This window comes from Mesoplodon mirus, assembly GCF_964341445.2.
Source record: "Mesoplodon mirus genome assembly, chromosome: 8".
NCBI lineage: Eukaryota > Metazoa > Chordata > Mammalia > Artiodactyla > Ziphiidae > Mesoplodon > Mesoplodon mirus.
This window is the reverse complement of record NC_138984.1, coordinates 13,148,697-13,164,620: the sequence shown is the minus strand read 5'-3', so window position 1 is coordinate 13,164,620 and position 15,924 is coordinate 13,148,697. Positions and strand designations below refer to the sequence as shown.

At 39.8% G+C, this 15,924-nt stretch overlaps 1 protein-coding gene across 1 annotated transcript in view; it reads left to right on the top strand.

Annotated features, from left to right (window-relative positions):
- The window catches only part of NYAP2 (neuronal tyrosine-phosphorylated phosphoinositide-3-kinase adaptor 2), a gene marked incomplete at both ends in the record, with an annotated part of 260,124 nt that overhangs the window by 179,324 nt on the left and 64,876 nt on the right, over window positions 1-15,924 (top strand). The window contains one exon of the mRNA XM_082630452.1: window positions 8,086-8,295. Coding sequence (XP_082486578.1) covers window positions 8,086-8,295 — 210 coding nt within the window. The remainder of the gene's footprint in view (window positions 1-8,085; window positions 8,296-15,924) is intronic.

Sequence of the window (15,924 nt, the reverse complement as noted above, 5' to 3'; positions counted from 1 at the left end):
AATTCACTAGCCATCACACAATTGCTAGTTGAATCCTGGAGGGTGAAATCACAGACAGAATATGTGTAGAATGAGAACAGTGGCTAAGCTAGAATCCTGGGGACAACCAACATGTAAGGGGGTCGCGGAGGAAGAAAAGGTACGAATGACACAGACGTGGTGTTAGAGAGCACACCACAGGAAGATGGCCCATCAGTGAAGCCAAGAAAATTGAAGATATCAATAAGAGAGTAATCAAAGGGTAATCAAATGGCTTAAAAATGTCTTCTTAATTTGCCAACTAAAAGACACTAGGTGATTTAAGCAAAAGCAATTTTAGTAGAGTAGCTCAGCTAAATTCATGTCACAGTGGGTAGCAGAATGAAGAGAAGATGAGAAAGTAAAGAGAAGGAGTGTAAAGTGCTCCTTATGAAGTTACTTGAAGATTAGCACCAGCGAAGAGTTACTAAAGAATACTGAATATTCATTGAGGTTCTCTACTTCCGAAGAGATAATTATTTTCTGCTGATAATAACCTGCACAACTCAGAAAAAAGACCCATGTGATCTGTCCCTGTATTTTTTATTAGTTTCTGCTTTATAACAAAGTGAATCAGTCATACATATACATCTGTTCCCATATCCCTTCCCTCTTGCATCTCCCTCCATCCCACCCTTCCTATCCCACCCCTCCAGGTGGTCACAAATCACCGAGCTGCTCTCCCTGTGATATGCGGCTGCTTCCCACTATCTATCTACCTTAACTTTGGTAGTGTATATATATCCATGCCTCTCTCTCGCTTTGTCATAGCTTACCCTTCCCCCTCCCCATATCCTCAAGTCCATTCTCAAGTAGGTCTGTATCTTTATTCCTGTTTTACCCCTAGGTTCTTCATGACTTTTTTTTTTTTCCTTAAATTCCATATATATGTGATAGCATACGGTATTTGTCTTTCTCCTTATGACTTACTTCACTCTGTATGACAGAATCTAGGTCTATCCACCTCATTACAAATAGCTCAATTTCGTTTCTTTATATGGCTGAGTAATATTCCATTGTATATATGTGCCACATCTTCTTTATCCATTCATCCGATGATGGACACTTAGGTTGTTTCCATCTCCGGGCTATTGTGAATAGAGCTGCAATGAACATTTTGGTACATGTCTCTTCTGGAATTATGGTTTTCTCAGGGTATATGCCTAGTAATGGGATTGCTGGGTCATATGGTAGTTCTAATTTCAGTTTTTTAATGAACCTCCATACTGTTCTCCATAGTCCTGTATCAGTTTACATTCCCACCAACAGTGCAGGAGGGTTCCCTTTACTCCACACCCTCTCCAGCAATGACTGTAGAATTTTTGATGATGGCCATTCTGACTGGTGTGAGGTGACACCTCACTGTAGTTTTGATTTTCATTTCTCTGATGATTAGTGATGTTGAGCATCTTTTTATATGTTTATTGGCAATATTTATCTTCTTTGGAGAAATGTCTATTTAGGTCTTCTGCCCATTTTTGCATTGCTTTTTTTTTTTGATATTGAACTGCATGAGCTGCTTGTATATTTTGGAGATTAATCCTTTGTCAGTTGCTTCATTTGCAAATATTTTCTCCCATTCTGAGGGTTGTCTTTTGGTCTTGTTTATGGTTTCCTTTGCTGTGCAAAAGCTTTGAAGTTTCATTAGGTCCCATTTGTTTACCTTTGTTTTTATTTCCATTTCTCTAGGAGGTGGGTCCAAAAGGATCTTGCTGTGATTTATCTCATAGAGTGTTTGCCTATGTTTTCCTCTAAGAGTTTGATAGTTTCTGGCCTTACATTTAGGTCTTTAATCCATTTTGAGCTTATTTTTGTGCATGGTGTTAGGGAGTGATCTAATCTCATACTTTTACATGTCCCTGTCCAGTTTTCCCAACACCACTTATTGAAAAGACTGTCCTTTCTCCACTGTACATTCCTGCCTCCTTTATCAAAGATAAGGTGACCATATGTGCGTGGGTTTATCTCTGGGCTTTCTATCCTGTTCCATTGATCTATCTTTCTGTTTATGTGCCAGTACCACACTCTCTTGATTACTGTAGCTTTGTAGTATAGTCTGAAGTCAGGGAGCCTGATTCCTGCAGCTCCGTTTTTCGTTCTCAAGATTGCTTTGGCTATTCGGGGTCTTTTGTTTCTCCAAACAAATTTTGAATTTTTTTGTTCTAGTTCTGTGAAAAATGCCAGTGGTAGTTTGATAGGGATAGCATTGAATCTGTAGATTGCTTTGGGTAGTAGAGTCATTTTCACAATATTGATTCTTCCAAACCAGGAACATGGTATATCTCTCTTTCTATTTGTGTCATCTTTAATTTCTTTCATCAGTGTCTTATAATTTTGTGCATACAGGTCTTTTGTCTCCTTAGGTAGGTTTATTCCTAGATATTTTCTTCTTTTTGTTGCAATGGCAAATGGAAGTGTTTTCTTGATTTCACTTTCAGATTTTTCATCATTAGTGTATAGGAATGCCAGAGATTTCTGTGCATTAATTTTGTATCCTGCTACTTTACCAAATTCATTGATTAGCTCTAGTAGTTTTCTGATAGCATCTTTAGGATTCTCTATGTATAGTATCATGTCATCTGCAAACAGTGCCAGCTTTACTTCTTCTTTTCCAATTTGGATTCCTATTATTTCCTTTTCTTCTCTGATTGCTGTGGCTAAAACTTCCAAAACTATGTTGAATAAGAGTGGTGAGAGTGGGCAGATTTGTCTTGTTCTTGACCTTAGAGGAAATGGTTTCAGTTTTTCACCATTGAGGACGATGTTGGCTGTGGGTTTGTCATATATGGCCTTTATTATGTTGAGGAAAGTTCCCTCTATGCCTACTTTCTGCAGGGTTTTTATCATAAATGGGTGTTGAATTTTGTCAAAAGCTTTCTCTGCATCTATTGAGATGATCATATAGCTTTTCTCCTTCAATTTTTTTAATATGGTGTATCACATTGATTGATTTGCGTATATTGAAGAATCCTTGCATTCCTGGAATAAACTCCACTTGATCATGGTGTATGATCCTTTTAATGTGCTGTTGGATTCTGTTTGCTAGTATTTTGTTGAGGATTTTTGCATCTATGTTCATCAGTGATATTGGCCTGTAGTTTTCTTTCTTTGTGACATCCTTGCCTGGTTTTGGTATCAAGGTGATGGTGCCTCGTAGAATGAGTTTGGGAGTGTTCCTCCTTCTGCTATATTTTGAAAGACTTTAAGAAGGATACGTGTTAGCTCTTCTCTAAACGTTTGATAGAATTTGCCTGTGAAGCCATCTGGTCCTGGGCTTTTGTTTGTTGGAAGATTTTTAATCACAGTTTCAATTTCAGTGCTTGTGATTGGTCTATTCATTTTCTATTTCTTCCTGATTCAGTATTGGCAGGTTGTGCATTGCTAAGAATTTGTCCATTTCTTCCAGGTTGTCCATTTTATTGGCATAGAGTTGCTTGTAGTAATCTCTCATGATCTTTTGTATTTCTGCAGTGTCAGTTGTTATTTCTCCTTTTTCATTTCTAATTCTATTGATTTGAGTCTTCTCCCTTTTTTTCTTGATGAGTCTGGCTAATGGTTTATCAATTTTGTTTATCTTCTCAAACAACCAGCTTTTAGTTTTATTGATCTTTGCTATTGTTTCCTTCATTTCTTTTTCATTTATTTCTGATCTGATCTTTATGATTTCTTTCTTTCTGCTAACATTGTGGGATTTTTCTTCTTCTTTCTCTAATTGCTTTAGGTGCAGGGTCAGGTTGTTTACTCGAGATGTTTCCTGTTTCTTAAGGTGGGATTGTATTGCTATAAACTTCCCCCTTAGAACTGCTTTTGCTGTGTCCCATAGGTTTTGGGTCGTCGTGTCTCCATTGTCATTTGTTTCTAGGTATTTTTTAATTTCCTCTTTGATTTCTTCAGTGATCACTTCGTTATTAAATAGTGTATTGTTTAGCCTCCATGTATTTGTATTTTTTACAGATCTTTTCCTGTAATTGATGTCTAGTCTCATAGCATTGTGGTTGGAAAAGATACTTGATACAATTTCAATTTTCTTAAATTTACCAAGGCTTGATTTGTGACCCAAGATATGATCTATCCTGGAGAATGTTCCATGAGCACTTGAGAAAAATGTGTATTCTGTTGTTTTTGGATGGAATGTCCTATAAGTATCAATTAAGTCCATCTTGTTTAATGTATAATTTAAAGCTTGTGTTTCCTTATTTATTTTCATTTTGCATGATCTGTCCTTTGGTGAAAGTGGGGTGTTAAAGTCCCCTACTGTGAGTGTGTTACTGTCGATTTCCCCTTTTATGGCTGTTAGTATTTGCCTTATGTATTGAGGTGCTCCTATGTTGGGTGCATAAATATTTACAATTGTTATATCTCCTTCTTGGATCGATCCCTTTATCATTATGTAGTGTCCTTCTTTGTCTCTTCTAATAGTCTTTATTTTATCATCTATTTTGTCTGATATAAGAATTACTACTCCAGCTTTCTTTTGATTTCCATTTGCATGGAATATCTTTTTCCATCCCCTTAGCTTCAATCTGTATGTGTCTCTAGGTCTGAAGTGGGTCTCTTGTAGACAGCATATATATGGGTCTTGTTTTTGTATCCATTCAGCCAATCTGTGTCTTTTGGTGGGAGCATTTAGTCCATTTACATTTAAGGTAATTATCGATATGTATGTTCCTATTCCCGTTTCTTTAATTGTTTTGGGTTTGTTATTGTAGGTATTTTCCTTCTGTGTGTTTCTTGCCTAGAGAAGTTCCTTTAGCATTTATTGTGAAGCTGGTTTGGTGGTGCTGAACTCTCTCAGCTTTTGCTTGTCTGTAAAGGTTTTAATTTCTCCATCAAATCTGAATGAGATCCTTGCTGAGTAGAGTAATCTTGGTTGCAGGTTTTTCTCCTTCATCACTTTAAATATGTCCTGCCACTCCCTCCTGGCTTGTAGAGTTTCTGCTGAGAGATCAGCTGTTAACCTCATGGGGATTCCCTTGTGTGTTATTTGTTGTTTTTCCCTTGTTGCTTTTAATACGTTTTCTTTGTGTTTAATTTTTGACAGTTTGATTAATATGTGTCTTGGTGTATTTCTCCTTGCATTTATTCTGTATGGGACTCTCTGTGCTTCCTGGACTTGATTTACTATTTCCTTTCCCATATTAGGGAAGTTTTCAACTATAATCTTTTCAAATATTTCCTTTCTTTTTGTCTTCTTCTTCTGGAACCCCTATAATTCGAATGTTGGTGCACTTAATGTTGTCCCAGAGGTCTCTGAGGTTGTCCTCAGTTCTTTTCATTCTTTTTTCTTTATTCTGCTCTACAGCAGTTATTTCCACTATTTTATCTTCCACGTCACTTATCCGTTCTTCTGCCTCATTTATTCTGCTATTGATCCCATCTAGAGTATTTTTCATTTCATTTATTGTGTTTTTAATAGCTGTTTGAGTCATCTTTAGTTCTTCTAGGTCATTGTTAACTGTTTCTTGCATTTTTTCTATTCTATTTCCAAGATTTTGGATCATCATTGCTATCATTATTCTGAATTCTTTTTCAGGTAGACTGCCTATTTCCTCTTCATTTGTTATGTCTGGTGGGTTTTCATCTTGCTCCTTCACCTGCTGTGTGTTTTTCTGTCTTCTCATTTTGCTTATCTTACTGTGTTTGGGGTCTCCTTTTTGCAGGCTGCAGGTTCGTAGTTTCTATTGTTTTTGGTGTCTGTCCCCAGTGGCTAATGTTGTTTCAGTGGGTTGTGTAGGCTTCCTGGTGGAGGGGACTAGTGCCTGTCTTCTGGTGGATGAAGCTGATCTTGTCTTTCTGGTGGGCAGGTCCACGTCTTGTGGTGTGTTTTGGGGTGCCTGTGGCCTTATTATGTTTTTAGGCAGCCTCTCTGCTAATGGGTGGGGTTGTGTTCCTGTCTTGCTAGTTGCTTGGCATAGGGTGACCAGCACTGTAGCTTGCTGGTCGTTGAGTGAAGCTGAGTGCTGGTGCTGAGATGGAGATCTCTGGGAGATTTTTGCCATTTGATATTATGTGGAGCTGGGAGGTCTCTTGTGGACCAGTGTCCTGAAGTTGGCTCTCGACCTCAGAGGCACAGCACTGACTCCTGGCTGCAGCATCAAGAGCCTTTCATCCACCCGGCTCAGAATAAAAGGGAGAAAATGTAGAAAGGAAGAATTAGTAGAAGAAAGAAAGAAAGAAAGAAAGAAAGCAGGGAGGTAGGGAGGAAGGAAAGAAAGAAAGAAAGAAAGAAAGAAAGAAAGAAAGAAAGAAAGAAAGAAAGAAAGAAAGAAAGGAGGGAGGGAGGAAAGAAAGAGAGAAAGAAAGAAAGGAGGGAGGGGTTAGGGAGGGAGGGAGGAAGGAGGGAAGGTAGGAGAAAGAGAAAGAGAGAAGATAAAGTAAAATAGAATAAAGTATGATAAAATATAATAGCGTTATTAAAGTAAAAAAGTAATTATTAAAGAAAATTAAGAACAACAACAACAAAAAAAAACAAGAAAAAAAAAAGGACTGATAGAACCCTGGGACAAATGGTGGAAGCAAAGCTATATAGACAAAATCTCACACAGAAGCATACACATACACTTTCACAAAAAGAGAACAAGTGGAAACAAATCGTAAATCTTGCTCTCAAAGTCCTCCTCCTCAATTTGGGTTAATTCATTGTAAAAAGAGGAAAAGGGGAAAAAATCATAAATCTTGTTCTCAAAGTCCACCTCCTCAGTTTGGGATGATTCGTTGTCTATTCATGTATTCCACAGATGCAGGGTACATCAAGTTGATTGTGGAGCATTAATCCGCTGCTTCTGAGGCTGCTGGGAGAGATTTCCCTTTCTCTTCTTTATTCTCACAGCTCCCGGGTCTCAGCTTTGGATTTGGCCCTGCCTCTGCGTGTAGGTCACCTGAGGGCATCTGTTCTTTGCTCAGACAGGACGGGGTTAAAAGAGCAGCTGCTTCAGGGGCTCTGGCTCACTCAGGCCGGGGGGAGGGAGGGGTACGGAGTGCGGGGCGAGCCTGCGGCGGCAGAGTTCGGCGTGACGTTGCACCAGCCTGAGGCGTGCTGTGCGCTCTCCTGGGGAAGCCGTCTCTGGATCCCGGGACCCCGGCAGTGGCGGGCTGCATAGGCTCTCCGGAAAGGGGGCGTGGACAGTGACCTGTGCTCGCACACAGGCCTCTTGGCGGTGGCAGCAGCAGCCCCAGCGTCCCGCGCCCGTCTCTGGGGTCCGCGCTTTTAGGCGTGGCTCACGCCCGGCTCTGGAGCTCCTTTAAGCAGTGCTCTTAATCCCCTCTCCTCGCGCACCAGGAAACAAAGAGGGAAGAAAAAGTCTCTTGCCTCTTCGGCAGCTGCAGACATTTTCCCGGACTCCCTCCGGGCTAGCCGTGGTGCACTAACCCCTTCAGGCTCTCTTCCCGCCGCCAACCCCTGCGCCAACCCCGCAGTCCTCTCCCTGCGCTCTGACTGAAACCCGATACCCGAGCCTCAGCTCCCAGCCCCGCCCACCCCGGCGGTGGAGCAGACAAGCCTCTCGGGCTGGTGTGTGCCTGAGGGCACCGATCCTCTGTGCGGGAATCTCTCTGCTTTGCCCTCCGCACCCCTGTTGCTGTGCTCTCCTCGCTACTCCGAAGCTTTCCCCCTCCGCCACCCGCTGTCTCCACCCGCGAAGGGGCTTCCTAGTGTGTGGAAACCTTTCCTCCTTCACGGCTCCCTCCCACTGGTGCAGGTCCCGTCCCTATCCTTTTGTCTCTGTTTATTCTTGTTTCTTTTGCCCTACCCAGGTACGTAGGGAGTTTCTTGCCTTTTGGGGGGTCTGAGGTCTTCTGTCAGTGTTCAGTAGGTGTTCTGTAGGAGTTGTTTCACGTGTAGAAATATTTCTGGTGTATCTGTGGGGAGGAAGATGATCTCCACGTCTTACTCTTCCGCCATCTTCCCCCAACTCCCTGTCCCTGCTTTATTTAAATGTAGTCTTCAACACAAGTCTAAGTTTCCAAAAATATATTGAAAATATTTTAGAAAATCATTATTTAATATTTAAGGAATCTGGGAAGGATTTGACTCTTGTTTAACGGAATATAATTCTGGTTAATACACAGAATCAACAGAGGAGCTGAAAGTTCGTAGCCACAGCACTGAACCAATACCAAAGTTGGACAACAAAGAGAGAGGACATCATGGGGCATCTTCCTCCAGAGAGCCTATCAAAGCTCAGGAATGGGATGGAACACCTGGGCCCCCTGTGGTCACCAGTAGAATGGGAAGATGCTCTGTGAGCCCCACCTTGCTAGCAGGAAACCACAGCTCAGGTAAGAAAGATAATGTTCTCCTGGACGGTAAGTCCTTGGGTGTCTAGAAACTGCTTTTATGAAATTATCACTTAGAAAACCATAACCACAGATATCTCTGTCTCTACTCATAGAGACAACATAAATAGCCCTGCACACAAAAGGAGGTAACAGTATGTGTCACACTACAGGGAACATTCTTCACATGGATGATAGAGAAGTGAATGGTGCTTTTCAGAGCTGTGCAATGCAGCAACCTTTACAACTCCAACTGTCTTGCACTAAATTTCTTAAAATAAAAGAATCCTTTGGGTTCATCTAAAGCAGTTTTCATTTATAAAGTTGAAGTAACTTAGAGTTTATGCCTCCTTTTCTTCAAAAAATTCTAGACAACTGGGAAAAAATGAATAGGAAGTAAAATTGAGGATAAAAATGTAGCACAGACAATATGAAGGCAGTAGAGAGTGTAAATATTGTGAGACATTTGATGTATCAATAATAAGCTGAAGACAGTAACTGGTCATTGGGCAAGGTACTAAGTTTCCCTGTAGGTCAAAAGAGCTGGAAAATTATAATCTAACACACCTTTAAATTCACAAGTTGAAATTAAAATCTGTGATGCAATTTTGCATTGTTAATAGATAAATATTATTAAACATCAATTTTTAAAAGGCAGAATATGTGTGCTTTGAACTGATTGATCTATATGGTGGACTCAGAGAGCTGTCAATTGAAATAAACAGCAAATAATCAAGCAACCGCCTGTAGTTTTCAGATTTCTATTCCTTGAGAGTGTTAGGGCTCTGAAGAAAAGACCAATTCTTTAATGTTTTTTCAACTCTGATATCCATCTTGGAAAGCAATTAGCATGAGTTTAGCCTGTGGTCTCTCTGACAGTCACGCGCACGTTAAAACTGGAACAGTGGGGCTTCCCTGGTGGCGCAGTGGTTAAGAATCCACTTGCCAATGCAGGGGACGCAGGTTCGAGCCCTGGTCTGGGAGGAACCCACATGCCACAGAGCAGCTAAGCCCGTGCGCCACAACTACTGAGCCTGCACTCTAGAGCCCATGAGCCACAACTACTGAAGCCCACGTGCCTAGAACCCATGCTCCGCAACAAGAGAAGCCACCGCAATGAGAAACCCGTGCACCGCAGCTAGAGAGAAAACCTGCGTGCAGCAATGAAGACCCAACACAGCCAAAAAACAAAAACAAAAACAAAAAGAAACTGGAACAGGATGATTGGGGATGATTCCCCTATATTGGGGAAGGGATGTTTCTAGAACAATACCCAGGCAGAGGTAGAGCAACAGCTTCCTCAGGCTGAAAATGTAACTAAAAGCTTTGGTGATGGAACCATATCATGTATCATATGGGTAATCAACAACGTGAGTTCAACTCTCAGAGAAGGAACATTATGTGAATTTAGCAGAACTCTAAAAATATATTTTTGGTAGTAAAGTATAAATATCTGTAGGTATATGAGAAGAAGATATCTGTGCATTTTGTCAGAAAGAAAAAAAAAATATAGGGAACAAAGAGCATTTTGTAGAAATAAAAAAATCCACTCCCAAAGAAGGTTGACATCTCTATTCAGTTGGGAATTGTGATTAGTTTTAGGTTTATTAGTAGTATATTTTTAATGATTATCTAAGTTTGTACCAGTTCTATCCAAAAAAACCATGAATAGTATCTGCTCCTATTGTGCCATGGGTATTTTATAAAATCCAGAAGCATTAGCTGAGTGTTTATTATGTAAAATAGCCACTGTTCTAGGATCTGTGAATACAGTGATGAGTAAGACATCCTCATATTTGGGGGCTCAAAGGCAAGTGCAAGACAGATGAATGGATCATTGCAATAGAATGTGTTATATACAAATAATATGCAACACAGGGGAGAAATTAATTTTTCTTGGGAGGGTGTGATTTCACAAAAAACAACCAGAGGCTTTTGGTGGTTAGATAAAGTAATCATTGCTTGAGGAGGTAACATTTTGAGCTAGAGCTTGAACCATCAAGAGCTGCTCACCTGGAGGACACAGAAGAAATAAGTCAGCCTTCTAAAAGAAAATCTAAAACGCTACAGGATGGAACCTTTGCTGTGAAGGGTTGGGGAAGGTTGAAGAAAGTGCAAAGTAGGGTGGGACCAGATAGCAAGAATCCTGAAGGGCCTTGTGCATTAAACAGAAATGCGTTCACTGTTACTACCAATTAACAGTGGCTAAAGTAATACTGGCTTCTGTTAACTCTCCATAGTGTTGGGTCTGGAGGTAGGCAGTTGCAGGAGTCTTGTAACTGTTTAGTGATATCATTGAGGACCCAAGGAACTTTCCATCCTTCTCACTCTTCTCTTCTGCTACCCTTGATGGTTATATTTGTGATCACAAGCTGAGGAGACATTTTTGGGCATCATGCTCCTTCAGATGCTCTCTTTGATCTACATGGTCAGATCTGGGAAACATCCTCGAGGTCAATCACTGAACGAAGAGTAGTGGGATTTCCATGGGCTTATAGAGGGCCTTTCTTTCCCTTAAATCAAGGGAACTCTGCCTTATACCTGGAAATGAAATCAACAACCTATTTGCAGGGATGGGGAGGGAGTGTTGCATAAGCAATGGACAGTTATCTGCCCCATCATGGTTAGGTTTTGAACATTATGTGGTGGACTTTTGTAGTCATTTGAATATTTTTAAGATAGATATAATATAATTCAGTTTTCATCATGAAAGATCCAATGGTAACTCCAAGGCTTCAAGCATGGGTGACTGGGAGACCATTTACTCAGACAGAGATAGTCAGCATTGTTAATGAGTCCAAGCTTTTACTGCTCACTGCACAGCAGGCCAATAAATTGAGAGACAAGTTGTTGGGGCAAGGAATAGTGACTTTATTTGTAAGACTAGCAGACCCAGAAGATGGTGGACTAGTGTGCCAAAGAATCTTCTTTCCTGAATTAGATTTCCAGCTTTTTTTATACTAAAAGGGGAGGGGTTGTGGCTGGTTGTTGGAAACTTCCTGGTGCCAGAATCCTTTGTACCTGCAGCTGTACAGATAGGTCTGGTAACAATGTTCCTATAATCCTCCAACAAGACAAATGTTATTTTCTGTTCTGCAACTTTTTACCTTTGTATGAGTGGAAAAGTATTATCAGAACCTTGAGGATGGGCTATTTTATTCCAATTTTGAGGGGAAGAAGAGAAAAGGCAAAATATTTGTTATATTGGTAGTTTTAATTTTTCTAAAAAGAAAGAGGCTAAAATGTGCCAATTCTATACTAGAAAATGACATAGTTCCACTAGCAAAAAAAGGTATAATATTGATATTTGAATATAAAGTTCACGCACCTTTGGAGTTTTAAACAAATGGTGTACTCCTTAAAGAATAATCCTCATCAGTGAGATGGCCTTTGTCCAGACTAGGCAAATAACTATGTGAAGAGAGCATTTTGGACTTGCTTTTATGGAACAAAAGAGAGTGAGTCAGTATTTACTCTTCATCTCTCTTCTCTTCATACTTCATTATTGTTTCCTTGACACGGGGCCACTGACTATGAATCCCCTTCCTACACTACACTAGAAGTGCGACCGATAACCCTCTTCCCTAAACAAGGAGGTACTCAGCTCCACACCTAATGCTCAAGATATAAGAAAGTTCCACCAGTTCCACTTTTAAATCCCCTCTCTCTGTGTCCATCAACTTTCTGCTTCTGGTTCTTTCTCTGTCTGTTTCACTAACACATACACAAAGACACACACACACACACATACAAAGGCATACCAACTGCTACCAGTCACAGACTATTTGCTTTAACAAAAGTAGTTTAGCCACTTGAATTGGTTGTTTTTAACAGCTCTTTTGAGGAAAGGAGGAAATGCTGAAGTAAAGTGGGTGAGCGTGTCAGGAGATCTCAGCTCTAATTAACAGTGAGTGCCACTGGTTACTGCGGCACTTTATTCAAGTCACCGTTGTTTAGTAAATCAGAGATTCACCAGGGGGAGAGTCTTGAAGGTGGTGGAGGACTGGAACCCAAATGCTCATGAGAAAAAGTAGAAATTAGGGACTTCCCGGGTGGCGCAGTGGTTGGGAGTCCACCTGCTGACGCAGGGGACACGGGTTCGTGCCCCGGTCCGGGAAGATCCCACGTGCCGCAGAGCGGCTAGGCCCGTGAGCCATGGCCGCTGAGTCTGTGCGTCCGGAGCCTGTGCTCCGCTATGGGAGAGGCCACAACAGTGAGAGGCCTGCGTACGGCCAAAAAAAAAAAAAAAAAAAAAAAAAGGTAGAAATTATACCAGTAATATTGTATTAACAAAAATTTAGATTTCAATTACTAAATCAATCAACAAATAGTTTGCAAGCTTGTATCCATCTCTGTTATAGTTTCTGGGGACAAAATCACACACACATATATACACACACTATAGGGTATATACAACATGAAACATGGTCTCTGCCACTCTACGATATTACTATGCTTCTTAATGACACAAAACTATTGAGCATAAATGAATTAGATTATAATTACATGTATTATTTTCATTATTATCTACTTTTTATTCTATATTTAAAATCATTCAGAGAACAAAAAATGAGGGCAGGCTAGAAAAAGGATGGAGGGCTTAATGGGAGACATTGAGTCTTTAACCAGGATTGTATCAGGTCTGTTTAAAAATCATTTATTATTATTATTATTATTATTATTATTATTATTATTATTAATTGCGCAGAAATATAGAGGGAGAACTTTCTACGTGCATGAGGAAAATGAACAAAGGCTGAGGCAGACCTCTGCTGACTTGGGCCTGCCAGGCCTGCCTGACTGTAAAAGCAACTTTGGAAGTAAACTCAGAGGCCTTGGCTTAACACTATAAATGAGACAATTTTAAAATGACCTCAGTTTCTATGTATTCAGCCTGGTGTGCTTTTGCTCTCTGAGAATGTCCACCATAGGATGCAGACTGAGATGCCTGGTGACAGGCAGGTAACATTAGTGAGTGAATTAGGAAAGGTACCTTCTTCAAAACAGATATGTTTTGCTTATACATTGCATACATAGAACTATTCTTTGCTCTCACAAAGGAAAATATTTTCCCTGTTTTTCTTGAAACTTGAAGTTCTTTTGGTCTAAGTTATGTATTTCCACATTTGTTAGAAGCATAAACCTGGAGACATATTTTGGCATTGCAAAGGAAATCTATTGCAAACTGACAAACATCAGGATGGAATGATGGAAATGCAGGTGACCTGGAAAGTACCGAAGCATCTCAAGGGGACAAAAGCTACTCAGTACCAGTTGATGCTCGCCATGAGAGAGGCTCAACCCAAATTCCCAGATTTAATTACTGTAACATGAAATCTCTCAATTATTCAATAGAGCTAATTTTTTAAAAAACATTGAATCAAATAATGTGCTTCCTCTGGCTGAGTAAGACATAAAGAATGTCAATTTGCATTTTCTGGTTTGTATGACATATACACACTACTATATTTAAAATAGATAACCAACAAGGACCTACTGTGTAGCACAGGGAACTCTGCTCAATATTCTGTAATCACCTAATGGGAAAAGAGTTTGAAAAATAATATATATATATATATATATATATATATATATATATATATATATATATATATGTATAACTGACTCACTTTGCTGTACACCTGATACCAACACAACATTGTAAATCAACTAGTATACAATATAAAATAAAAACTTAAAAAATAAATAAAAATTCAAAAAATAAATTAAAAAAACAGAAAACAAAACAAAATAGAATAAAATAAAGTAAAATCAAGCGATGACCAGTTGGTGGAGGCATGCATTTGACCCTGAATCACAGAGAAGCTGGGTTACAGCAGAAACAGCAGGTGCCAGTAAATATCTTGCCCCCCGGTTTTTATTTCCTAGAAACTGCAGCTCCTTGAGAAGGCTATGCTGAGAACAGGAGGGGCGATTAGAAAGAGGCATATGACCTGTGATGCTCAAGAAGGGAGGGAGAATTTCTTAATTCTGGAAAAGGTACAGAGGTCTGGCATTCCATGAATAGTAAGGACCAGTGGCCTAATCCTTTCTCAGCATCCTGGCAAAGTGGCCCAGTCTCTGATTGGGGGGAAGGACAGTTAGGGTGAAGTTTCCAAGGGGTTTGCAGTGAGGTTGGACTTTCTGCTTTATGGTTCTGAACTCCAGAATATGGCATTTTATACTTCAAGGGGATAGTTATAATTGGAAGACAGACTCCAAGCTTCCCATGCTGTTTACCAGTGTGGGATGAAGACGAAAGTTGCCATCTTGTACATTCTGATCTGTAGAACAGTTCTGGGCCTTTTCATGATCCATTGAAGGAAAGCATTTTCCATCACCATTCATGGGTCAGCCCTTCACATCCTCGAGGAGTCCTGTGCACACAAGTTCAGAGAAGTGGAAAACATATGAATGTAATTTTAGTTGAAGAAAACAGAAATACACCATTTTTTGCACACCACATTTGTAGAATAATAGAGGAAGTTTTATATTAATTTTAAGTGTGTGAATAAAGTATAATATAGTCATTGAGCACTGAGGTTTGGGCATCCAGAATATCTGGACTTAAATCCAGACTCTGTTTTTATTAGTGATGACATCGGGCATGTCTCATCATCACTTTGACCTTCATCCACAAAAGATGGATGATAATAGTACCTAACTCATAGATACTACTGCAAATTAAAGGTGAGAATTAAATGAGATAACGTATTAACACAGTTAGCATGGTGTGTGGAATACAACGAATATTAAATAAATACTTGTTATTAGTATGATCCCAGATACCTTTGCACGTATCTTTGCAGGAGAGCTTACAAACTCACTCGTCTGTGGTAATGAAGGAAAGTTTCCTATGAGTAGTATCATTTGAGCTGGACCTTGAACTGAGCAGAATTTAAACAAAGAAGGTAGCAAGAGAAGTAGAAAGGAGTCATGGGTTGTTTTGCTGGGAATGGTGAGAGCTCTGTCTCCAGCATGACATTTAGCCCACCTGCACCCCAAACTATGGTTCATAAGACATTTTCTATGCTAATTCATATTCTAACCATGCCTTTTAAGACTGAAAAGATCACAGAGATGTTAGGGTGTTAGCTAAAGACCTAAGAGTGGATCTCTGGGAAGAAGATTTAGCAGAATGGGGACCATTTAATAAAAGCATCAGAAAACTAGGATTCAGGAAAGGGAACTGCAATTGAACCTAAGAGTCTAGTCTTTGAAAATTGATAATTACCAGTTGATTTATGAAATTCTGAAACATATTTACCATACTTTACTTGATAACCTGGAATGACTGGCTAACTTTGCTGATAAACCTCCTGGCAACCATAACTCAAAAATATTCATATCCAGGAAGACTCCCATGTGCACAAGTTGGGCAGCAAGAATGAAAAACAGGCAAGAAGCAGGCATTGGGCAGCAGGACTGGGGATTGTGGAGCAGTACTTATAACAATAATTCCTGGCAAACCGTAATAAATCGATATAGTTTTTCTTTTTTTAAGTAAATCATGCTTTATGACAAGTTAATAAATTAACATTTTGGTGCTAATAGCTTGAGGAAATTATGTAACATGGCTGTGCCCCAGTTTCTCTATCTTTACAGAAAAGATAAAGGAAATCTCACCATGTA